This window comes from Oncorhynchus gorbuscha, linkage group LG15 (genome assembly GCF_021184085.1).
Source record: "Oncorhynchus gorbuscha isolate QuinsamMale2020 ecotype Even-year linkage group LG15, OgorEven_v1.0, whole genome shotgun sequence".
NCBI classification, from domain to species: Eukaryota; Metazoa; Chordata; class Actinopteri; order Salmoniformes; family Salmonidae; genus Oncorhynchus; species Oncorhynchus gorbuscha.
In genome coordinates, this window is record NC_060187.1 from 14385662 (window position 1) to 14412041 (window position 26380).

General features: G+C 47.8%; 1 protein-coding gene across 2 annotated transcripts in view; it reads left to right on the top strand.

Moving 5' to 3' along the window:
- LOC123996644 (low-density lipoprotein receptor-related protein 8-like) overlaps window positions 1–26380 on the top strand; it is a 405748-nt gene that overhangs the window by 372327 nt on the left and 7041 nt on the right. For both annotated transcript variants that reach the window (XM_046300197.1, XM_046300196.1), the window contains exon 17: window positions 21298–21366. In XM_046300197.1, the coding sequence (XP_046156153.1) occupies window positions 21298–21366 (69 nt within the window). The remainder of the gene's footprint in view (window positions 1–21297; window positions 21367–26380) is intronic.

Genomic DNA, 26380 nt, shown 5'->3' on the forward strand with positions numbered 1-26380 from the left:
GAGTTTGTAATGACAGACGGTGTGTAGTGTGTGATGACAGACAGTGTGAGTTTGTAATGACAGACGGTGTGTAGTGTGTAATGACAGACAGTGTGTAATGACAGACAGTGTGTAGTGTGTAATGACAGACAGTGTGTAGTGTGTAGTGACAGACAATGTGTAGTGTGTAATGACAGACAGTGTGTAGTGTGTAATGACAGACAGTGTGTAGTGTGTAATGACAGACAGTGTGTAGTGCCAGACAGTGTGTAATGACAGACAGTGTGTAGTGTGTAATGACAGACAGTGTGTAGTGACAGACAGTGTATATGACAGACAGTGTGTAGTGACAGACAGTGTGTAGTGTGTAATGACAGACAGTGTGTAGTGTGTGATGACAGACAGTGTGTAGTTTGTAATGACAGACAGTGTGTAGTGTGTAATGACAGACAGTGTGTAATGACAGACAGTGTGTAGTGTGTAATGACAGACAGTGAGTGTGTAATGACAGACAGTGTGACAGACAGTGTGAGTGTGTAATGACAGACAGTGTGTAGTGTGTGAAGACAGACAGTGTGAGTGTGTAGACAGACAGTGTGTAGTGAGTGTAATGACAGACAGTGTGTAATGACAGACAGTGTGTAGTGAATGACAGACAGTGTGTAGTGTGTAATGACAGACAGTGTGTGTGTGACAGACAGTGTGAGTGTGTGATGACAGACAGTGTGTAGTGTGTAGTGTGTAATGACAGACAGTGTGAGTGTGTAATGACAGACAGTGTGTAGTTTGTGATGACAGACAGTGTGTAATGACAGACAGTGTGTAGTGTGTAATGACAGACAGTGTGAGTGTGTAATGACAGACAGTGTGTAGTGTAGTGACAGACAGTGTATAATGTGTGTAATGACAGACAGTGTGTAGTGTGTAATGACAGACAGTGTGTAACAGACAGTGTGACAGACAGTGTGTAGTGTGTAATGACAGACAGTGAGTGTAATGACAGACAGTGTGTAATGACAGACAGTGTGTAATGAAGTGTGTAATGACAGACAGTGTGTACAGACAGTGTGAGTGTGTAATGACAGACAGTGTGTAGTGTGTGATAACAGACAGTGTGTAATGATAGACAGTGTGTAATGACAGACAGTGTGTAGTGTGTGTAGTGACAGACAGTGTGTAGTGACAGTGTGTAGTGACAGACAGTGTGTAGTGATAATGACAGACAGTGTGTAGTGAGTGTGTAATGACAGACAGTGTGTAATGACAGACAGTGTGTAGTGAATGACAGACAGTGTGTGTGTAATGACAGACAGTGTGTAGTGTGTAATGACAGACAGTGTGTAGTGTGTAATGACAGACAGTGTGTAATGACAGACAGTGTGTTTGTAATGAATGACAGACAGTGTGTGATGACAGACAGTGTGTAGTGAGACAGTGTGTAATGACAGACAGACAGTGTGTAATGACAGACAGTGTGTGTGTAATGACAGACAGTGTGTAGTGTGTGATGACAGACAGTGTGTAGTGTGTAATGACAGACAGTGTGTAATGACAGACAGTGTGTAGTGAATGACAGACAGTGTAGTGTGTGATGACAGACAGTGTGTAGTGTGTGATAACAGACAGTGTGTAATGACAGACAGTGTGTAGTGTGTAATGACATACAGTGTGAGTGTGTAATGACAGACAGTGTGAGTTTGTAATGACAGACAGTGTGTAGTGACAGACAGCGTGTAATGACAGACAGTGTAGTGTGTAATGACAGACAGTGTGAGTGTGTAATGACAGACAGTGTGAGTTTGTAATGACAGACAGTGTGAGTTTGTAATGACAGACGGTGTGTAGTGTGTGATGACAGACAGTGTGACAGAGTTTGTAATGACAGACAATGTGTAGTTTGTAATGGCAGACAGTGTGTAATGACAGACAGTGTGTGACAGAATGACAGACAGTGTGTAATGTGTGTAGTGACAGACAGTGTGTAGTGTGTAATGACAGACATGTGTAGTGACAGACAGTGTGTAATGACAGACAGTGTGTAGTGACAGACAGTGTGTAATGACAGACAGTGTGTAATGACAGACAGTGTGTAGTGACAGACAGACAGTGTGTAGTGTGTAATGACAGACAGTGTGTAGTGTGTAATGACAGACAGTGTATAATGACAGACAGTGTGTAGTGTGTGTATGACAGACAGTGTGTAATGACAGACAGTGTGTAATGACAGACAGTGTGTAGTGTGTAATGACAGACAGTGTGTAGTGTGTAATGACAGACAGTGTGTAGTGTAATGACAGACAGTGTGTAGTGAAAGACAGTGGGAGTGTGTGATGACAGACAGTGTGTAGTAATGACAGACAGTGTGAGTTTGTAATGACAGACGGTGTGTAGTGTGTAATGACAGACAGTGTGAGTGTGTGATGACAGACAGTGTGTAGTGTGTAATGACAGACAGTGTGTAATGACAGACAGTGTGTAGTGTGTAATGACAGACAGTGTGTAGTGTGTAGTGACAGACAATGTGTAGTGTGTAATGACAGACAGTGTGTAGTGTGTAATGACAGACAGTGTGTAGTGTGTAATGCCAGACAGTGTGTAGTGCCAGACAGTGTGTAATGATAGACAGTGTGTAGTGACAGACAGTGTGTAGTGACAGACAGTGTGTAGTGACAGACAGTGTATAATGACAGACAGTGTGTAATGACAGACAGTGTGTAGTGTGTAATGACAGACAGTGTGTAGTGAAAGACAGTGGGAGTGTGTAATGCCAGATAGTGTGTAGTGTGTAATGACAGACAGTGTGTAGTGTGTAATGACAGACAGTGTGGAGTGTGTAATGACAGACAGTGTGTAGTGTGTAATGACAGACAGTGTGTAGTGTGTAATGACAGACAGTGTGTAATGACAGACAGTGTGAGTTTGTAATGAATGACAGTGGGAGTGTGTGAAGACAGACAGTGTGTAGTGTGTAGTGACAGACAGTGTGTAGTGACAGACAGTGTGTAATGAAAGACAGTGTGTAATGCCAGACAGTGTGTAGTGTGTAATGACAGACAGTGTGTAGTGTGTAATGACAGACAGCGTGTAGTGTGTGATGACAGACAGTGTGTAGTGTGTGATAACAGACAGTGTGTAATGACAGACAGTGTGTAGTGTGTAATGACAGACAGTGTGAGTGTGTAATGACAGACAGTGTGTAGTGTGTGATAACAGACAGTGTGTAATGATAGACAGTGTGTAATGACAGACAGTGTGTAGTGTGTAATGCCAGACAGTGTGTAGTGCCAGACAGTGTGTAATGATAGACAGTGTGTAGTGACAGACAGTGTGTAGTGACAGACAGTGTATAATGACAGACAGTGTGTAATGACAGACAGTGTGTAGTGTGTAATGACAGACAGTGTGTAATGACAGACAGTGTGTAGTGTGTAATGACAGACAGTGTGGAGTGTGTAATGACAGACAGTGTGTAGTGTGTAATGACAGACAGTGTGTAATGACAGACAGTGTGAGTTTGTAATGAATGACAGTGGGAGTGTGTAATGACAGACAGTGTGTAATGACAGACAGTGTGAGTTTGTAATGACAGACAGTGTGTAGTGTGTGATAACAGACAGTGTGTAATGATAGACAGTGTGTAATGACAGACAGTGTGTAGTGTGTAATGCCAGACAGTGTGTAGTGCCAGACAGTGTGTAATGATAGACAGTGTGTAGTGACAGACAGTGTATAATGACAGACAGTGTGTAATGACAGACAGTGTGTAGTGTGTAATGACAGACAGTGTGTAATGACAGACAGTGTGTAATGACAGACAGTGTGTAGTGACAGACAGTGTGTAGTGTGTAATGACAGACAGTGTGTAGTGTGTAATGCCAGACAGTGTGTAGTGCCAGACAGTGTGTAATGATAGACAGTGTGTAGTGACAGACAGTGTGTAGTGACAGACAGTGTATAATGACAGACAGTGTGTAATGACAGACAGTGTGTAGTGTGTAATGACAGACAGTGTGTAATGACAGACAGTGTGTAGTGAAAGACAGTGGGAGTGTGTAATGACAGATAGTGTGTAGTGTGTAATGACAGACAGTGTGTAGTGTGTAATGACAGACAGTGTGTAGTGTGTAATGACAGACAGTGTGTAATGACAGACAGTGTGAGTTTGTAATGAATGACAGTGGGAGTGTGTGAAGACAGACAGTGTGTAGTGTGTAGTGACAGACAGTGTGTAGTGACAGACAGTGTGTAATGAAAGACAGTGTGTAATGCCAGACAGTGTGTAGTGTGTAATGACAGACAGCGTGTAATGACAGACAGTGTGTAGTGTGTAATGACAGACAGCGTGTAGTGTGTGATGACAGACAGTGTGTAGTGTGTAATGACATACAGTGTGAGTGCGTAATGACAGACAGTGTGTAGTGTGTGATAACAGACAGTGTGTAATGATAGACAGTGTGTAATGACAGACAGTGTGTAGTGTGTAATGCCAGACAGTGTGTAGTGCCAGACAGTGTGTAATGATAGACAGTGTGTAGTGACAGACAGTGTGTAGTGACAGACAGTGTATAATGACAGACAGTGTGTAATGACAGACAGTGTGTAGTGTGTAATGACAGACAGTGTGTAATGACAGACAGTGTGTAGTGTGTAATGACAGACAGTGTGGAGTGTGTAATGACAGACAGTGTGTAGTGTGTAATGACAGACAGTGTGTAGTGTGTAATGACAGACAGTGTGTAATGACAGACAGTGTGAGTTTGTAATGAATGACAGTGGGAGTGTGTGATGACAGACAGTGTGTAGTGTGTAGTGACAGACAGTGTGTAGTGACAGACAGTGTGTAATGACAGACAGTGTGTCGTGTGTAATGACAGACAGTGTGTAGTGTGTAATGACAGACAGCGTGTAGTGTGTGATGACAGACAGTGTGTAGTGTGTAATGACAGACAGTGTGTAGTGTGTAATGACAGACAGCGTGTAGTGTGTGATGACAGACAGTGTGTAGTGTGTGATAACAGACAGTGTGTAATGACAGACAGTGTGTAGTGTGTAATGACATACAGTGTGAGTGTGTAATGACAGACAGTGTGAGTGTGTAATGACAGACAGTGTGTAGTGTGTGATAACAGACAGTGTGTAATGACAGACAGTGTGTAGTGTGTCATGACATACAGTGTGAGTGTGTAATGACAGACAGTGTGAGTGTGTAATGACAGACTGTGTGAGTTTGTAATGACAGACGGTGTGTAATGACAGACAGTGTGTAGTGACAGACAGCGTGTAGTGACAGACAGTGTGTAGTGTGTAATGACAGACAATGTGTAGTGTGTAATGGCAGACAGTGTGTAGTGTGTAATGACAGACAGTGTGTAGTGACAGACAGTGTGTAGTGACAGACAGTGTATAATGACAGACAGTGTGTAATGACAGACAGTGTGTAGTGTGTAATGACAGACAGTGTGTAGTGTGTAATGACAGACAGTGTGTAGTGACAGACAGTGTGTAATGATAGACAGTGTGTAGTGACAGACAGTGTGTAATGACAGACAGTGTGTAGTGACAGACAGTATGTAGTGACAGACAGTGTGTAATGACAGACAGTGTGAGTTTGTAATGACAGACAGTGTATAATGACAGACAGTGTGTAGTGACAGACAGTGTGTAGTGACAGACAGTGTATAATGACAGACAGTGTGTAATGACAGACAGTGTGTAGTGTGTAATGACAGACAGTGTGTACTGTGTAATGACAGACAGTGTGTAGTGTGTGATAACAGACAGTGTGTAGTGTGTAATAACAGACAGTGTGAGTTTGTAATGAAAGACAGTGGGAGTGTGTGATGACAGACAGTGTGTAGTGTGTAATGCCAGACAGTGTGTAGTGTGTAATGACAGATAGTGTGTAATGACAGACAGTGTGTAGTGTGTGATGACAGACAGTGTGTAGTGTGTAAAGACAGACAGTGTGTAGTGTGTGATGACAGACAGTGTGTAGTGTGTGATAACAGACAGTGTGTAGTGACAGACAGTGTGTAATGACAGACAGTGTGTAGTGCGTAATGACAGACAGTGTGTGATGACAGACAGTGTGCAGTGTGTGATGACAGACAGTGTGTAGTGTGTGATGACAGACAGTGTGTAGTGTGTAATGACAGACAGTGTGTAGTGACAGACAGCGTGTAATGACAGACAGTGTGTAGTGTGTGATAACAGACAGTGTGTAATGACAGACCGTGTGTAATGACAGACAGTGTGTAGTGTGTAATGACAGACAGTGTGTAGTGTGTAATGACAGACAGTGTGTAGTGTGTGATAACAGACAGTGTGTAATGACAGACCGTGTGTAATGACAGACAGTGTGTAGTGTGTAATGACAGACAGTGTGTAGTGTGTAATGACAGACAGTGTGTAGTGTGTGATAACAGACAGTGTGTAATGACAGACCGTGTGTAATGACAGACAGTGTGTAGTGTGTAATGACAGACAGTGTGTAGTGTGTGATAACAGACAGTGTGTAATGACAGACCGTGTGTAATGACAGACAGTGTGTAGTGTGTAATGACAGACCGTGTGTAATGACAGACAGTGTGTAGTGTGTAATGACAGACAGTGTGTAGTGTGTAATGACAGACCGTGTGTAATGACAGACAGTGTGTAGTGTGTAATGACAGACAGTGTGTGATGACAGACAGTGTGCAGTGTGTGATGACAGACAGTGTGTAGTGTGTGATGACAGACAGTGTGTAGTGTGTGATGACAGACAGTGTGAGTGTGTTATGACAGACTGTGTGAGTGTGTAATGACAGACAGTGTGAGTTTGTAATGACAGACTGTGTGAGTTTGTAATGACAGACAGTGTGAGTTTGTAGTGACAGACAGTGTGTAGTGACAGACAGTGTGTAATGACAGACAGTGTGTTGTGACAGACAGTGTGTAATGACAGACAGTGTGTAGTGACAGACAGTGTGTAATGACAGACAGTGTGTAATGACGGACAGTGTGTAGTGACAGACAGTGTGTAATGACAGACAGTGTGTAGTGTGTGGTGACAGACAGTGTGTAGTGACAGACAATGTGTAATGACAGACAGTGTGCAATGACAGACAGTGTGTAGTGACAGACAGTGTGTAGTGACAGACAGTGTGTAATGTCAGACAGTGTGTAATGACAGACAGTGTGTAGTGACAGACAGTGTGTAGTGACAGACAGTGTGTAATGACAGACAGTGTGTAGTGACAGACAGTGTGTAATGACAGACAGTGTGTAGTGACAGACAGTGTGTAGTGTGTAATGAAAGACAGTGGGAGTGTATAATGACAGACAGTGTGTAATGACAGACAGTGTGTAATGACAGACACAGACAGTGTGTAGTGTGTAATGACAGACAGTGTGTAGTGTGTAATGACAGACAGTGTGTAGTGTGTAATGACAGACAGTGTGTAGTGACAGACAGTGTGTAATGACAGACCGTGTGTAATGAAAGACAGTGTGAGTGTGTAATAACAGACAGTGTGTAGTGTGTAATGACAGACAGTGTGTAATGACAGACAGTGTGTAATGACAGACAGTGTGTAGTGTGTAATGACAGACAGTGTGTAATGACAGACAGTGTGAGTTTGTAATGAAAGACAGTTGGAGTGTGTAATGACAGACAGTGTGTGATGACAGACAGTGTGTAGTGTGTGATGACAGACAGTGTGTAGTGTGTGATAACAGACAGTGTGTAGTGTGTGATGACAGACAGTGTGTAGTGTGTGATGACAGACAGTGTGTGATGACAGACAGTGTGTAGTGACAGACAGTGTGTAGTGTGTAATGACAGACGAGGCCACTCTCCTCAGTGTACGAGAGTACGAGAGTACACTGTCTCTCTTTCTCTCTCTGTCTGTCTGTCTGTCTCTCTCTCTCTCTCTCTCTCTCTCTCTCTCTCTCTCTCTCTGTCTCTCTGCCTCTCTCTCTGTCTCTCTCTCTCTCTCTCTCTCTCTCTCTCTCTCTCTCTCGCTCTGTCTCTCTGAAAATGTCATAAATAATACTTAAATTTAAAGTGTTTATTTTAAATGATTGAGTTGTGTTTCCAAGGCCATCTGTTTTCGGACAGAAAAGACAGTTGTGATGATAGTTGTAACAATATAAAATGCTGGAAGCTTTTTCAGATCTGTGTGCTTGACAGACAAAGAATAGCAGCAGAATAGATAAACCACTGTACTCACACACCCTGGATGAAGACACTCACAGTTATATATATATATAGTTATCACAGTTATACACAGTTATATACTGTATATATATAGTTATCACAGTTATACACAGCACCCAGTACTCTCCCATATAGCCCAGGCGATAGAGCACCCAGTACTCTCCCATATAGCCCAGGTGATGGTAAAGCACCCATTACTCTCCCATATAGCCCAGGTGATGATAGAGCACCCAGTACTCTCCCATATAGCCCAGGTGATGATAAAGCACCCAGTACTCACCCATATAGCCCAGGTGATAGAGCACCCAGTACTCTCCCATATAGCCCAGGTGATGGTAAAGCACCCAGTACTCTCCCATATAGCCCAGGTGATGGTAAAGCACCCAGTACTCTCCCATATAGCCCAGGCGATAGAGCACCCAGTACTCTCCCATATAGCCCAGGTGATAGAGCACCCAGTACTCTCCCATATAGCCCAGGTGATGATAAAGCACCCAGTACTCTCCCATATAGCCCAGGTGATAGAGCACCCAGTACTCTCCCATATAGCCCAGGTGATAGAGCACCCCGTACCCTCCCATGTAGCCCAGGTGATAGAGCACCCAGTACTCTCCCATATAGCCCAGGTGATGATAAAGCACCCAGTACTCTCCCATATAGCCCAGGTGATAGAGCACCCAGTACTCTCCCATAGAGCCCAGGTGATAGAGCACCTAGTACTCTCCCATATAGCCCAGGTGATGATAAAGCACCCAGTACTCTCCCATATAGCCCAGGTGATAGAGCACCCAGTACTCTCCCATATAGCCTAGGTGGTGGTAAAGCACCCAGTACTCTCCCATATAGCCCAGGTGATGATAAAGCACCCAGTACTCTCCCATATAGCCCAGGTGATAGAGCACCCAGTACTCTCCCATATAGCCCAGGTGATAGAGCACCCAGTACTCTCCCATATAGCCCAGGTGATAGAGCACCCAGTACTCTCCCATATAGCCCAGGTGATGGTAAAGCACCCAGTACTCTCCCATATAGCCCAGGTGATAGAGCACCCAGTACTCTTCCATATAGCCCAGCTGGTGGTAAAGCACCCAGTACTCTCCCATATAGCCCAGGTGATAGAGCACCCAGTACTCTCCCATATAGCCCAGGTGGTGGTAAAGCACCCAGTGCTCTCCCATATAGCCCAGGTGATAGAGCACCCAGTACTATCCCATATAGCCCAGGTGATAGAGCACCCAGTACTATCCCATATAGCCCAGGTGATAGAGCACCCAGTACTCTCCCATATAGCCCTGGTGATGGCAAAGCACCCAGTACTCTCCCATATAGCCCAGGTGATGGTAAAGCACCCAGTACTCTCCCATATAGCCCAGGTGATGGTAAAGCACCAGTACTCTCCCATATAGCCCAGGTGATAGAGCACCCAGTACTCTCCCATATAGCCCAGGTGATAAAGCACCCAGTACTCTCCCATATAGCCCAGGTGATGGTAAAGCACCCATTACTCTCCCATATAGCCCAGGTGATAAAGCACCCAGTACTCTCCCATATAGCCCAGGTGATGGTAAAGCACCCAGTACTCTCCCATATAGCCCAGGTGATGGTAAAGCACCCAGTACTCTCCCATATAGCCCAGGTGATAGAGCACCCAGTACTCTCCCATATAGCCCAGGTGATAAAGCACCCAGTACTCTCCCGTATAGTCCAGGTGATGGTAAAGCACCCATTACTCTCCCATATAGCCCAGGTGATAAAGCACCCAGTACTCTCCCATATAGCCCAGGTGATGGTAAAGCACCCAGTACTCTCCCATATAGCCCAGGTGATGGTAAAGCACCCAGTACTCTCCCATATAGCCCAGGTGATGGTAAAGCACCCAGTACTCTCCCATATAGCCCAGGTGGTGGTAAAGCACCCAGTACTCTCCCATATAGCCCAGGTGATAGAGCACCCAGTACTCTCCAATATAGCCCAGGTGATAAAGCACCCAGTACTCTCCCATATAGCCCAGGTGATAGAGCACCCAGTACTCTCCCATATAGCCCTGGTGATGGCAAAGCACCCAGTACTCTCCCATATAGCCCAGGTGATGGTAAAGCACCCAGTACTCTCCCATATAGCCCAGGTGATGATAAAGCACCCAGTACTCTCCCATATAGCCCAGGTGATAGAGCACCCAGTACTCTCCCATAGAGCCCAGGTGATAGAGCACCTAGTACTCTCCCATATAGCCCAGGTGATGATAAAGCACCCAGTACTCTCCCATATAGCCCAGGTGATAGAGCACCCAGTACTCTCCCATATAGCCTAGGTGGTGGTAAAGCACCCAGTACTCTCCCATATAGCCCAGGTGATGATAAAGCACCCAGTACTCTCCCATATAGCCCAGGTGATAGAGCACCCAGTACTCTCCCATATAGCCCAGGTGATGGTAAAGCACCCAGTATTCTCCCATATAGCCCAGCTGATAGAGCACCCAGTACTCTCCCATATAGCCCAGGTGATAGAGCACCCAGTACTCTCCCATATAGCCCAGGTGATGGTAAAGCACCCAGTACTCTCCCATATAGCCCAGGCGATAGAGCACCCAGTACTCTCCCATATAGCCCAGGTGATGGTAAAGCACCCAGTACTCTCCCATATAGCCCAGGTGATGATAGAGCACCCAGTACTCTCCCATATAGCCCAGGTGATGATAAAGCACCCAGTACTCACCCATATAGCCCAGGTGATAGAGCACCCAGTACTCTCCCATATAGCCCAGGTGATGGTAAAGCACCCAGTACTCTCCCATATAGCCCAGGTGATGGTAAAGCACCCAGTACTCTCCCATATAGCCCAGGCTGAGCACCCAGTACTCTCCCATATAGCCCAGGTGATAGAGCACCCAGTACTCTCCCATATAGCCCAGGTGATGATAAAGCACCCAGTACTCTCCCATATAGCCCAGGTGATAGAGCACCCAGTACTCTCCCATATAGCCCAGGGTGATAAAGCACCCAGTACTCTCCCATATAGCCCAGGTGATAGAGCACCCAGTACTCTCCCATATAGCCCAGGTGGTGATAAAGCACCCAGTACTCTCCCATATAGCCCAGGTGATAGAGCACCCAGTACTCTCCCATAGAGCCCAGGTGATAGAGCACCAGTACTCTCCCATATAGCCCAGGTGATGATAAAGCACCCAGTACTCTCCCATATAGCCCAGGTGATAGAGCACCCAGTACTCTCCCATATAGCCTGGTGATGGTAAAGCACCCAGTACTCTCCCATATAGCCCAGGTGATGATAAAGCACCCAGTACTCTCCCATATAGCCCAGGTGATAGAGCACCCAGTACTCTCCCATATAGCCCAGGTGATAAAGCACCCAGTACTCTCCCATATAGCCCAGGTGATGGTAAGCACCCAGTACTCTCCCATATAGCCCAGGTGATGGTAAAGCACCCAGTACTCTCCCATATAGCCCAGGTGATGGTAAAGCACCCAGTACTCTCCCATATAGCCCAGGTGGTGGTAAAGCACCCAGTACTCTCCCATATAGCCCAGGTGATAGAGCACCCAGTACTCTCCCATATAGCCAGGTGATGGTAAAGCACCCAGTACTCTCCCATATAGCCCAGGTGATAGCACCCAGTACTATCCCATATAGCCCAGGTGATAGAGCACCCAGTACTCTCCCATATAGCCCAGGTGATAGAGCACCCAGTACTCTCCCATATAGCCCAGGTGATGGCAAAGCACCCAGTACTCTCCCATATAGCCCAGGTGATGGTAAAGCACCCAGTACTCTCCCATATAGCCCAGGTGATGGTAAAGCACCAGTACTCTCCCATATAGCCCAGGTGATAGAGCACCCAGTACTCTCCCATATAGCCCAGGTGATAAAGCACCCAGTACTCTCCCATATAGCCCAGGTGATGGTAAAGCACCCATTACTCTCCCATATAGCCCAGGTGATAAAGCACCCAGTACTCTCCCATATAGCCCAGGTGATGGTAAAGCACCCAGTACTCTCCCATATAGCCCAGGTGATAGAAAGCACCCAGTACTCTCCCATATAGCCCAGGTGATAAAGCACCCAGTACTCTCCCATATAGCCCAGGTGATGGTAAAGCACCCATTACTCTCCCATATAGCCCAGGTGATGGTAAAGCACCCAGTACTCTCCCATATAGCCCAGGTGATGGTAAAGCACCCAGTACTCTCCCATATAGCCCAGGTGATAAAGCACCCAGTACTCTCCCATATAGCCCAGGTGATGGTAAAGCACCCATTACTCTCCCATATAGCCCAGGTGATAAAGCACCCAGTACTCTCCCATATAGCCCAGGTGATGGTAAAGCACCCAGTACTCTCCCATATAGCCCAGGTGATAGAGCACCCAGTACTCTCCCATATAGCCCAGGTGATAAAGCACCCAGTACTCTCCCATATAGCCCAGGTGATGGTAAAGCACCCATTACTCTCCCATATAGCCCAGGTGATAAAGCACCCAGTACTCTCCCATATAGCCCAGGTGATGGTAAAGCACCCAGTACTCTCCCATATAGCCCAGGTGATGGTAAAGCACCCAGTACTCTCCCATATAGCCCAGGTGATGGTAAAGCACCCAGTACTCTCCCATATAGCCCAGGTGGTGGTAAAGCACCCAGTACTCTCCCATATAGCCCAGGTGATAGAGCACCCAGTACTCTCCCATATAGCCCAGGTGGTGGTAAAGCACCCAGTACTCTCCCATATAGCCCAGGTGATGGTAAAGCACCCAGTACTCTCCCATATAGCCCAGGTGATGGTAAAGCACCCAGTACTCTCCCATATTGCCCAGGTGATAGAGCCAGAGTGTGTAATGAACGTATATCTGAGAAGTTTTAATATTTACATTTACATTTACATTTAAGTCATTTAGCAGACGCTCTTATCCAGAGCGACTTACAAATTGGTGCATTCACCTTATGACATCCAGTGGGACAGTCACTTAACAATAGTGCATCTAAAACTTAGGTGATGAGAGGGATTACACCCCTAGGTATTCCCAAAGAGCCCAGGTGAAGGTGGTGATTGACACCCAGTCCTGGCTCCCATAGTTTGTTCCACATTGGGGGCCAGGGCACCCAGTTTTGACTCTGAGCAGCTGTAGCCCAGTGGTAGGGAAAGCACCCAGTGGATGAACTCTCCCTTGTTTGGGTGTAGGGCCTGATCAGAGCCTGGAGGTACTGAGGTGCCGTTCCCATCACAGCTCCGTAGGCAAGCACCATGGTCTTGTAAAGCGGATGCAGTGCAACTGGAAGCCAGTGGAGAGCCCGGAGGAGCGGGGTGATAGAGAACTTGGGAAGGTTGAACACCAGTACGGGCTCCCATATGAGTTGAAGGGGAATGGCAAAGGCAGGGAGCCCAGCCAACAGCGAGTCCCAGTAATAGACGGGAGATGACAAGTGCCTGATTAGGACCTGCGCCCAGTACTCTCCTGTATGAGCAGGGTCCTGGTGATGGTAGAGCACCCAGTACTCTCCGCCTTGATGTTAGTTGAGAACCAGGTGATGTAAAGGATCACGCCAGTTCTCTCTGGGAGGAGGACACAATGGAGTTGTCAACCGTGATGGCGAGATCATGGAACGGGCAGTCCTTCCCCGGGAGGAAGAGCTCTCCGTAGGTTCAGCTTGAGGTGGTGATCCGTCATCCACACTGATACTCTGCCAGACATGCAGAGATGCCCACCTGGTCATGAAGGGGAAAGGACCCATTAATTGTGTACTCTCTGCATAGCAATGATAAGAGAGACCATGTGAGGTTATGACAGAGCCAGTGACTCTCCCATAATAGCCAAGAACAGAGCCCTGGGGGACACCAGTGGTGAGAGCGTGGTGAGAGACAGACTCTCCCATATAGCCCAGGTGATAAAGCACCCAGTACTCTCCCAGATGCCCAGGTGAGGTGGAAAGGATCCATGGTTCACTCTCCCATATAGATCCAGGTGATGAGAGCAGAGGAGAGAGTTACTCTCCCATATAGCCCAGGTGATACAGAGGAGAGCACCCAGTTGAATGACTCCCTGATGATTTGGATCAGGTCATTCAGAGCAGAGATAGCGGGAGAGCTGGCCAAGGACGGCACGTTCAAGAGTTTTGGAGAGAAAAGAAAGAAGGGATACTGGTCTGTAATTGTTGACATCAGGGATGATGGTAAAGTTTTTTCAGAAGGGGTAACTCTCCCATGAAGACGGAGGTGATGGTAAAGCACCCATGAGTTGATGAGCCCAGGTGAGGTAAGAAGGTCTCCGGAAATGGTCTGGAGAAGAGAGGAGGGGATAGGGTCTCCCAGGTTGTTGGCCCGGCCGTCAGACGTTTCATCTGGAGAGAGAGGGGAGAAAGCACCCAGACTCTCCCATATAGGGCCAGGTGAGCAGAACCCAGTACTCTCCCTATAGCCCAAACGTGATCGGATGTCGCGACCTTCTTTTCAAAATGGTTGACTCATCTCCCAGATAGCCCAGGTGGGGGGAGGGGGCGGAGGATTCAGGAGGGAGGAGAAGGTGGCAAAGAGCTTCCTAGGGTTAGAGCAGAAGCTTGATAGAAAGTGGCTTTAGCAGCAGAGACAGAGGAGGAAAATGTAGAGAGGAGGGAGTCCCAGGTCCGCAGGGAGCCCCATTTCCGCTCGGTGATGGGAAGCACCTGTTCTGTGAGCTCTCCCATCATCGAGCCCGGAGGTGATAAAGCACCCTGGAGGATACTCTCCCAGAGTCAAGGGATGCAGAGAGGGAGGAGAGGAGGAGGCAGAATCAGGAGATGGTGGGAAAGGTTTGAGCAGGGAAGAGATGATCCCATGGAAGAGGAGAGAGTAGCCCAGGTGATAAAGCACCCAGTACCATCCCATAGGGGCAGGTGATGGTAAAGCACCCAGGGAAAAGGATATAAGGCAGGTGGTAAAGAGACTTGGAGTACTCTGCAATGAGGTTATGGTAAAGAACAGCATCTAGTAAAGATGAGGTCTCCTGCCTTGTAGTAGGGGGGAGGTGAGAGGGTGAGGTCAAAAGAGTACTCTCCCATATAGCCCAGGTGAGTCAAAGGTAGACGTGGGGAGGTTAAAGTCTCCCAGAACTGTGAGAGGTGAGCCCAGGAAAGGAGTAAAGGCATCAAGCTCATTGATGAACTCTCCCATATAGCCCAGGTGATAAATGTTACCCTAGTAACTGTCCCAGCATGGAATTCAAAGGAGGCGATAGACAGATGGGTAAGGGGAGAAAGAGAGAATGACCACTTGGGAGAGATGAGGATCCCGGTAACCACCCCGCACCAGTACTCTCCCGGGTATGCCCAGGTGAGAACACCGGAGAAGAGATGCAGTAGGAGTAGCAGTGTTGTCTGTATCCATGTTTCCATCAGGGCCCAGGTGAGGGACTGGAAAGGCATGGGCTGAGATGAACTCTGCCTTGTTGACCCAGATTGGCAGTTCCAGAGGCTACCGGAGACCTGGAACTCCAGTGGGTCTCCCTGGGACCACCAGAGTGGTGGTAAAGCACCCAGTACTTCCCATATGGTCTGTGCAGAGTGGAGAGAACAGGGATAAACCGACACATAGTTGACAGGCTACCAAGATACGCTAATGCAAAGGAGATTGGAATGACAAGTGGACTACCCAATGTTCAGAAAGTTAAGCTCTCAAGAATCTTATTGACTAAAATGATTAAAATGATACAGTACTGTGAAGTAGGCCAGCTGGCAGTGGGTGTGTTGTTGACACTACACTAATCAAGTCGTTCCATTGAGTGTAATAGTTGATGAGTGTAATAGTTGATGAGTGTGTGTAGTTATTTATGAGAAGCACAGCGAGCATCGCAGGGTTTGTCCATTAAAGATGAGCAACAGAACCACACTGGGTTAAATGATGAACGTGGTGGAGCATGGCACAGTGGAACCTGTAGCAGGGGGAAACAGGGGATGGGAGAGGAGAGAGAGAGATAGACTAAGGATGAAAGGAAGAGGGTTAGAAAGTAGTAAACAGAGAGTAAAGGATAAAACATCCTGCTATAAAACAACAAACAGTTGGGGGGGGGGGGGGGGGTCGGACACGACAAGAGCCCTGTTCCGGTATCCGGAACCCACCGGCTGTGTGTGTTATTCCGAGATGGGGAACAAAGCACATCGGTGGGTTTTCCAACATCAGCTGTTACACGTGTTGCATTACACTTTGCACGGCAGAGCGGAAAAAGAGCAGGCACTGCAACTTAAAGATGAAAGCAAACAGTGGATAGTGGGATAGCTCACACACACACACACACACACACACACACACACACACACACACACACACACACACACACACACACACACACACACACACACACACACACACACACACACACACACACACACACACACACACACACACACACACACACACACACACACACACACACACACACACACACACACACACACACACACACACACACACAGAAACTAAACCTGCAGGTTGAGGTTCAGAGACAGTCAGAATGGATCAAGTGAATGTTCTGTGCACAACAGTAAAACCCCTCCCTTTTAATAGTACCCCATAATGAAATGCACTCCCTCTTCAGCCCTTCCAGTTCTCCTCATTCCACAGTTCCTACCTCCAGTGCCTCAGTGCCAGTTCTTTCATAACATGTTTAATAAGATTTGATTAATCCCCTTTTGGAGCCTTAGTGCCTATTGGACGTCAGTCATGCTTTGTGACCATTACAGTTAATCCACTTTCGCTGAGTAAGACACTACTGTATCAGGCTCACTCACCAGCTGAGTGTCCAAATCAAATCAAATTCTATTTGTCACATGCTTGGTAAACAACAGGTGTAGACTAACAGTGAAATGCTTGACGGGCCCTTTCCAACAATACGGAGACAAGCATAGAAACAATTATGTGAAAAATAATAGTGTGTGTGTCTGTGTGTGTGGGCGTGTGTGTGTGTGATAGACTTTGGTCATTGATGATCTGATCTTGTGGAGGCTAACAGCATGCTACTATTGTGATATGCTCTGTTTATTTCCAAGGCTAGGTTCCATTATATCAGGATAATTACAGTGTTTCTATTGGCCTAACAACCCTAATGGGGAGATGAGGCTGGATTTATCCTGGGGAAAGGCTGAGCACAACACAAACCTGGGTTGGAGGTGAATGGGAGATGGGGGAGGAAGGGGGAGACGAGACAGCGGAACAAGGAACCATTAGACAAGACACAGGAGAGAGGGAGGGAATAATGGAGGGAGAGGGAGGGCACGGCCTCCAGCAGAGAGAATGGCAGGAAGAAGGAGGGCACGGCCTCCAGCAGAGAGAATGGCAGGAGGAAGGAGGGCACAGACTCTAGCAGAGAGAATGGCAGGAGGAAGGAGGGTACGGCCTCTAGCAGAGAGAATGGCAGGAAGAAGGAGGGCACAGACTCTAGTAGAGAGAATGGCAGGAGGAAGGAGGGTACGGCCTCTAGCAGAGAGAATGGCAGGAAGAAGGAGGGCACGGACTCTAGCAGAGAGAATGGCAGGAGGAAGGAGGGTACGGCCTCTAGCAGAGAGAATGGCAGGAAGAAGGAGGGCACAGACTCTAGCAGAGAGAATGGCAGGAGGAAGGAGGGTACGGCCTCTAGCAGAGAGAATGGCAGGAGGAAGGAGGGAACGGCCTCTAGTAGAGAGAATGGCAGGAAGAAGGAGGCATGGCCTCTAGCAGAGAGAATGGCAGGAGGAAGGAGGCATGGACTCTAGTAGAGAGAATGGCAGGAAGCAGGGGTGGTACGGCCTCTAGCAGAGAGAATGGCAGGAGGAAGGAGAGGTGTTTAAAGGCCCATTGCATTTTATTTTTATCAATATCAAATCATTTCTGTGTATTAAATAAGTAATGATCGTCAGGATTTGGCCAGGGTTGTTCCGGTTTTTGGTCACTAGATGCCCCCATTGTGCTTTTTGACCTTTTGTTTTCCCTTGATCCCCATTATTATTTGCAACTGTGCCTCCGTTTCCCCTGATTGTATTTAAACCCTTAGTTCCTTAGTTTTCCTCAGTTCTTTGCTCTGTGTTTGTATGTTAGCACCCAGCCCTAGTATGCTGTGAACTCTTGTTGATCCCAGTGGACTCTCTTGTGGAATTCTGTTTTTTCTGTTCTTGTTTATTTATTTTTGAGTATCTTTTGAGGCTTTTTATGCTATACCTACCACCTTGTGGATTTACCTTTTTGTCTTGGAGGATTACCTTTGTTCTTGTGGAATTCCTTTTGAGGTTGTGGAGTAACATGTTTTCCTGAAGGACTTCACTTTTTACTTCATTAAATACACTGTCTCAAGTACTGCTGTGTCTGCCTCATCTTCTGGGTTCTGCCGACTATTCGTGGCTCAGTTGGTTTAGTGACTGTTTCTCACTCCGGAGACCCGGGTTCGTAACCGGGTCCTGACAATGATAAAACATTTACTAAAATAGCTTCTAAGCAAAGAGCAATTTCTCAAGCAAGAATTTTGATAGGACTGTCTGGGAGTAGTTTGAGTGAGTGGCCTAATTGGACGAGCTTAATGGGAGGGATTGTAACCTGAAGACAAGCTGTTATTGGCAGAGAGGTTTGAAACTCTCTTTGTTATTGTTCTATTAACTTATATCGCCTGGCGTTGTTGCCAGGCAGGCCAAAACTCCATCCCACCAAAACAGCTCTTACACTGAAACAGTATTATCATTGTTTTTACAATTTCACAATTTTGTAGAAATATATATACACAACACAGGCAAATGATGTTTTGCACTGCAGTGGGCCTTTAACTGTGTCTCACTTTCTTCTTAACACTTTGTCTTTCTCTTTATTCTTCTTTTTGTCATTCTGCTCGCTCTCTCTCTCTCTCCCTCCCCCTCTCTCGTTCTCTTTTCCTCCCCCTCTCGCTGTCTCTCCCTCCCCTCCCCTCTCTCTTTCTCTTTTCCTCCCCCCTCTCTCGCTGTCTCTCCCTCTCCCCTCTCTCTTTCTCTTTTCCTCCCCCTCTCGCTGTCTCTCTCTCTCTCCCTCCCCCCCTCTCTCTTTCTATTTTCCTACCCCTCTCGCCTTCTCTCTTTCTCTCTCCCTCCCCCTCTCTCTTTCTCTTTTCCTCCCCCTCTCGCTGTCTCTCACTCTGCCCCCCCCTCTCTCTCTCCCTCCCCCTCTCTCTTTCTTTTCTTTTCCTCCCCCTCTCGCTGTCTCTCACACTGCCCCCCCTCTCTCTCCCTCCCCCCCCTCTCTCTTTCTCTTTTCCTCCCCCTCTCGCTGTCTCTCGCTGTCTCTCCCTCCCTCCCCCTCTCTTTCTTTTTTCCTCCCCCTCTCACTGTCTCTCTCTCCCTACCCCTCTCTCTCTTTCAATTTTCCTCCCCCTCTCGCTGTCTCTCTCTCCCTCTCCCCTCTCTCTTTCTCTTTTTCTCCCCCTCGCTGTCTCTCTCTCTCCCCTCCTCCTCTCTCTCTTTCTCCCCCTCCCTCTCCCCTCCCCCCTCTCTTTCTCTTTTCCTCCCCCTCTCGCTGTCTCTCTCTCCCTCCCCCTCTCTCTTTCTCTTTTCCTCCCCCTCTCGCTGTCTCTCTCTCCTCTCTCTCCTCCCCCCTCTCTCTCTTTCTCTTTTCCTCCCCCCCTCGCTGTCTCTCTCTCTCCATCTCCCCCCCCTCTCTCTCTTCTCTTTTTCTCCCCCCCCTCTCTTTCTCTTTCTGTCTCTCTCCCCTCCCCCTCTCTCTTTCTCTCTCCCCCTCCCTCTCCCCTCCCCTCTCTCTCTTTTCTCCCCCTCGCTGTCTCTCCCTCCCCCTCTCTCTTTCTCTTTTCCTCCCCCTCTCGCTGTCTCTCCCCCCCTCCCCCTCTCTTTCTCTTTCTCCCTCCCCCTCTCGCTGTCTCTCCCTCCCCCTCTATCTTTCTCTATTCCTCCCCCTCTCGCTGTCTCTCCCTCCCCCTCTCTTTCTCTTTTCCTCCCCCTCTCGCTCTCTCTCTCCCTCCCCCTCTCTCTTTCTCCCCCCTCTCTTTCTCTTTTCCTCCCCTTTTCCTCCTCCCTCTCTCTTTTCCTCCCCCTCACTGTCTCTTTTCTCTCTCCCCCTCTCTCTCTCTCTCCCCCCCTCGCTGTCTCTCCCTCCCCTCTCTCTTTCTCTTTTCCTCCCCCTCTCGCTGTCTCTCTCTCTTCCCCCTCCCCTCTCTCTCTCCCCCCTCGCTGTCTCTCCCTCCGCTCTCTCTTTCTCTTTTCCTCCCCCCTCTCGCTCTCTTTCCCTCCCCCCCTCTCTCTTTCTCTTTTCCTCCCCCCCCTCACTGTCTCTCTCCCTCTCTCTCTCCCCTCTGTCTTTCTCTTTTCCTCCCCCTTTCGCTGTCTCTCTCTCCCTCCCCCTCTCTCTTTCTCTTTGCCTCCCCCTCTCGCTTTCTCTTTTCCTCCCCCTCTCGCCGTCTCTCTCTCTCCCTCTCCCCTCTCTATTTTTCTTTTCCTCCTCCTCTCACTGTCTCTCTCTCCCTCCCCCTCGCTGTCTCTCTCTCTCCCTCCCCCTCTCTCTCTCTCTCCCCCTCTCGCTCTCTCTCCCTCCCCCCCTCTCTTTTTCTCTTTTCCTCCCCCTCTCGCTCTCTCTCCCTCCCCCTCTCTCTTTCTCTTTTCCTCCCCCTCTCGCTCTCTCTCTCCCCCTCTCTCTTTCTCTTTTCCTCCCCCTCTCGCTGTCTCTCCCTCCCCTCTCTCTTTCTCTTTACCTCCCCCTCTCGCTCTCTCTCCCTCCCCCTCTCTCTTTCTCTTTTCCTCCCCCTCTCGCTCTCTCTCTCCCCTCTCTCTTTCTCTTTTCCTCCCCCTCTCGCTGTCTCTCTCTCTCTCTTTCCCTCCCCCTCTCTCTTTCTCTTTTCCTCCCCCTCTCGCTCTCTCTCCCTCCCCCTCACTCTTTCTCTTTTCCTCCCCCTCTCGCTCTCTCGCTCTCCCCCTCTCTGTTTCTCTTTCCCCCTCTCGCTCTCTCTCTCTCCCCCTCTCTCTTTCTCTTTTCCTCCCCCTCTCGCTCTCTCTCCCTCCCCCTCTCTCTTTCTCTTTGCCTCCCCCTCTCGCTGTCTCTCTCTCCCCCTCTCTTTCTCTTTTCCTCCCCCTCTCGCTCTCTCTCCCTCTCCCCTCTCTCTTTCTCTTTTCCTCCCCCTCTCGCTCTCTCTCTCTCTCTCAGCTGGAAATGACCACTACCTCCTGGGTAACAACATAACAGTGGCGGTTTTGGGTATAGTGATTCCTATAGGTGAGTACCAGTCTACTGTATCATATAATGCCTGTCTGCTTCTTCCCGCTTCTCTGTCTGTCTCTGCTTCTGTCTCTGCTTCTGTCTTGGTCTCCCATGCACAAGACGTTGCCTGGTCTGGAAGATGAAAGTGTGTTTTTGGTGTATGTGTGTAATGTGTGACAGGAATGTACAAATAACTGCCAAAATAAAGGAAACATTTGAGTAAATGAGGGACCCAAAGTATTTTAAAAGCAGGTGATTCCACACAGATGTGGTTCCTGACTTAATTAAGCAATTACAGTTTTTTACAATCGCTAGGACCCATTTCTCAATATTTAGGTCACTTTTTCAAAACTTTTCACACAGTTTTCTTAACCAACTTTCAGCTTGGCACAGCAATTTCACATCCAAAATGCACTAAAACTACGAAAACACCTCATACTCATAATCAACTCATTCTTCCATAACACTAGCAAAGGTTGTCACCCAACAAGCACACGTTGTAACTCATAAAACAATGACCTAAAAAACACTAACAACAGGTAGCATTACACAATGTTTTCTTCTGTAAAATGTCTTTACAGAACAAGAATGACACCTCTCTCCTGTTTAGAATTCACTGCAGTATATGTTACAGGAATTAATCTGACAGGATGCAATATGCTTCAATGTGTTTAATGTCATTTTTTGGCATTGAGTGATTCCAAAATACAATAATTTGTATATACACCATCTACTGATACAGATACAGTAGCAATGGTAGTCAACTCGGTCTTCTGCATTTTGCCACAGGTTCTCATCCACATCACATCTTATGTCATCTTGGGCAATACACCTAGGAAAGAATATGTTGGCATGCCTGGTCCACCCTGGGCAATCTTCTGCAGATATGTCCAGGCATCTAGCATTCATTGCATCCTGGAGGGACATTTGATCATGTGGATGGTGGTCATAAACCTTCCACCTCCATGAGGAACATAATTCCTCTATGGGGATGAGGAATGGAGAGTAAGGTGGGAGGAACATAATTCCTCTATGGGGGTGAGGAATGGAGAGTAAGGTGGGAGGAACATAATTCCTCTATGGGGGTGAGGAATGGAGAGTAAGGTGGGAGGAACATAATTCCTCTATGGGGGTGAGGAATGGAGAGTAAGGTGGGAGGAAAAGTGACAGCATCCTGGGATGGGCTGCAAACCACTCTGTGACTGTATGGGACTGGTGAAATGCCACATTGTCCCATACAATTACAAACGTTGGTCTATTTCGCCCCACTGCAACGCTGTCCTCACCTGGCACAACCCTTCCATAGAGGTCATCCAGGAATGAAATGGGACGCTCAGTGTTGTGTGGCCTAATTAGTGGTTTGTGTAACAGAAATCCATCAGAGGATATTGCAGCAGACATTGTGATGTTGTCCCCTCTGGCCCGGGACATCCACTGTGGCTCTTTTCCCCAATCACATTCCTTCCTCGCTGCCGTGTTTTGGCCAAGTTGAAACCAGCCTCATCCACAAAGATGAATATGTGGGGTGTTTGCCTGGCTTCAGTCTCCATGACTCTCTAAAATAAATCCACACGACAACATAAGAGTCAGGCTCTTACGGTAGTTGGCATTATACCTAAACAACATGCCACAGTGTGCCTCTGCCCTGTTTGGTTTTGTTCAAAACCAGTTCTGTATTTTATAGTCACCTTACCTGGACACATCGGTTCCTGTCAAAGGGGACACCTGCTTCATCCTGATGTGATGTTATAGTTGATATGCTTACATTGTCAATATTTCCAAAAGTAATGTTGTCTGCCAACACTGTCCAGAATCTCTGTGAGTTTTATGCCATTGTTTCTGATGACCATATCAACGATTGCCGTTTCCTACACAGCAGTGAAAATCCTGCCTCTCCCACCTGTGTGAGGTAACCGTTGGGTCCTAAGCAGAAATACAAAAACAATTACACACAAGTGGGTTTGGAGGCTTTGCTCAATTGACTTGTGTAATGTGCAGTTAAGTCAGATGCCCATGCAGAATGCACATCTTACCAGTTGTTTTGCCGGAAATTTCTCACAATAGATGCCAGTGTTGAATGTTGCAGATTTGGCTGCACACTCAGACCAGCCTCTCTCATTGATAGACCATGATTTATTATATGATCAATTATAGTAGCCCTAATCTCATCTGAGACTACAGCTCTTGATCTTCCTCTCAGTCTTCTTCCACCACTCATACGTACTCCTCTCCCTCTCCCAGCCACTCTTCTTCCTCTCCCAGCCACTCTTCTTCCTCTCCCAGCCACTCTTCTTCCTCTCCCAGCCACTCTTCTTCCTCTCCCAGCCACTCTTCTTCCTCTCCCAGCCACTCTTCTTCCTCTCCCAGCCACTCTTCTTCCTCTCCCAGCCACTCTTCTTCCTCTCCCAGCCACTCTTCTTCCTCTCCCAGCCACTCTTCTTCCTCTCCCAGCCACTCTTCTCCCTCTCCCAGCCACTCTTCTCCCTCTCCCAGCCACTCTTCTCCCTCTCCCAGCCACTCTTCTTCCTCTCCCAGCCACTCTTCTTCCTCTCCCAGCCACTCTTCTCCTCTCCCAGCCACTCTTCTTCCCTCTCCCAGCCACTCTTCTTCCTCTCCCAGCCACTCTTCTTCCTCTCCCAGCCACTCTTCTTCCTCTCCCAGCCACTCTTCTTCCTCTCCCCCAGCCACTCTTCTTCCTCTCCCAGCCACTCTTCTTCCTCTCCCAGCCACTCTTCTTCCTCTCCCAGCCACTCTTCTTCCTCTCCCAGCCACTCTTCTCCCTCTCCCAGCCACTCTTCTCCCTCTCCCAGCCACTCTTCTTCCTCTCCCAGCCACTCTTCTTCCTCTCCCAGCCACTCTTCTCACTCTCCCAGCCACTCTTCTCCCTCCCCAGCCACTCTGTTCTTCCTCTCCCAGCCACTCTTCTTCCTCTCCCAGCCACTCTTCTTCCTCTCCCAGCCACTCTTCTTCCTCTCCCAGCCACTCTTCTTCCTCTCCCAGCCACTCTTCTTCCTCTCCCAGCCACTCTTCTTCCTCTCCCAGCCACTCTTCTTCCTCTCCCAGCCACTCTTCTTCCTCTCCCAGCCACTCTTCTTCCTCTCCCAGCCACTCTTCTTCCTCTCCCAGCCACTCTTCTCCCTCTCCCAGCCACTCTTCTTCCTCTCCCAGCCACTCTTCCTCTCCCAGCCACTCTCCCTCCCAGCCACTCTTCTTCCTCTCCCAGCCACTCTTCTTCCTCTCCCAGCCACTCTTCTTCCTCTCCCAGCCACTCTTCTTCCTCTCCCAGCCACTCTTCTCCCTCTGCCAGCCACTCTTCTTCTCCCAGCCACTCTTCTTCCTCTCCCAGCCACTCTTCTTCCTCTCCCAGCCACTCTTCTTCCTCTCCCAGCCACTCTTCTTCCTCTCCCAGCCACTCTTCTCCCTCTCCCAGCCACTCTTCTTCCTCTCCCAGCCACTCTTCTTCCTCTCCCAGCCACTCTTCTTCCTCTCCCAGCCACTCTTCTTCCTCTCCCAGCCACTCTTCTTCCTCTCCCAGCCACTCTTCTTCCTCTCCCAGCCACTCTTCTTCCTCTCCCAGCCACTCTTCTTCCTCTCCCAGCCACTCTTCTCCCTCTCCCAGCCACTCTTCTTCCTCTCCCAGCCACTCCTCTCCCTCTCCCAGCCACTCTTCTTCCTCTCCCAGCCACTCTTCTTCCTCTCCCAGCCACTCTTCTTCCTCTCCCAGCCACTCTTCTTCCTCTCCCAGCCACTCTTCTTCCTCTCCCAGCCACTCTTCTTCCTCTCCCAGCCACTCTTCTTCCTCTCCCAGCCACTCTTCTTCCTCTGTCAGCCACTTTTCTATCTCTGGCTTGGTCCATGTTTACATTACAGTACAGCATTATTCCTAAGATGTCCCCTTTTGTATAGATGGAAAATTAAATTGAAAGACTAACACCTGTGTGTTCAGCTACAATGGGAATCAGCTGTGGTTGGTCTAATTGTTTTGATAGTATTTCATTTTTTAGATGTGGAATATCAAAAAAATGTAGCAAATTGCTGTCTTATTAAATGTTGTGATATGTTAGGTTTTGAACTTAAGTTTAACAGTTTTGAAAAGAGTATGTAAACATGTGCAAATTGGCCTGTAGGTACATAGCGTTTTGGTGGTGGTTGTGTCTGAGTGAGAAAAGAAATCATGAAATTTGAAAAATGTAATTTGAAAATGTAATTGAATGCATTTTGTCCCAAAGCAATTAAAAATGATCCACAGTTTAGCCCACATAGACTGCTATTGTGCTCACTGTGTGAAGAGTTTTGAAAAAGTGACCTAAGCATTGAGAAATGGGTCCTAGCGATTGTAAAAATAAACTGTCTACCATGGCTGGAAGAAGAGATCTCAGTGACTATGAAAGAGGAGAGTCTGAAAGGAGCATAGGGTGTGTGTGTGTGTGTGTGTGTGTGTGTGTGTGTGTGTGTGTGTGTGTGTGTGTGTGTGTGTGTGTGTGTGTGTGTGTGTGTGTGTGTGTGTGTGTGTGTGTGTGTGTGTGTGTGTGTGTGTGTGTGTGTGTGTGTGTGTGTGTGTGTGTGTGTGTGTGTGTGTGTGTGTGTGTGTGTGTGTGTGTGTGTGTGTGTGTGTGTGCCTGTGTGAGTGTGTGTGTGTGTGCGTGCGTGCGTGCGTGTGCCTGTGTGTGTGTGTGTGCGTGCGTGCATGTGCCTGTGTGTGTGTGAGTGTGTGTGCGTGTTTTAGAGATCGACCGATTGTGATTTTTCAACGCCGATATCGATTATTGGAGGACCAATAAAAGCCGATATCGATTATTGGAGGACCAATAAAAGCCGATATCGATTATTGGAGGACCAATAAAAGCCGATATCGATTATTGGAGGACCAATAAAAGCCGATATCGATTATTGGAGGACCAATAAAAGCCGATATCGATTATTGGAGGACCAATAAAAGCCGATACCGATTATTGGAGGACCAATAAAAGCCGATACCGATTATATGTTTTATAGTTTTCTATTTGTAATAATGACAATTACAACAATA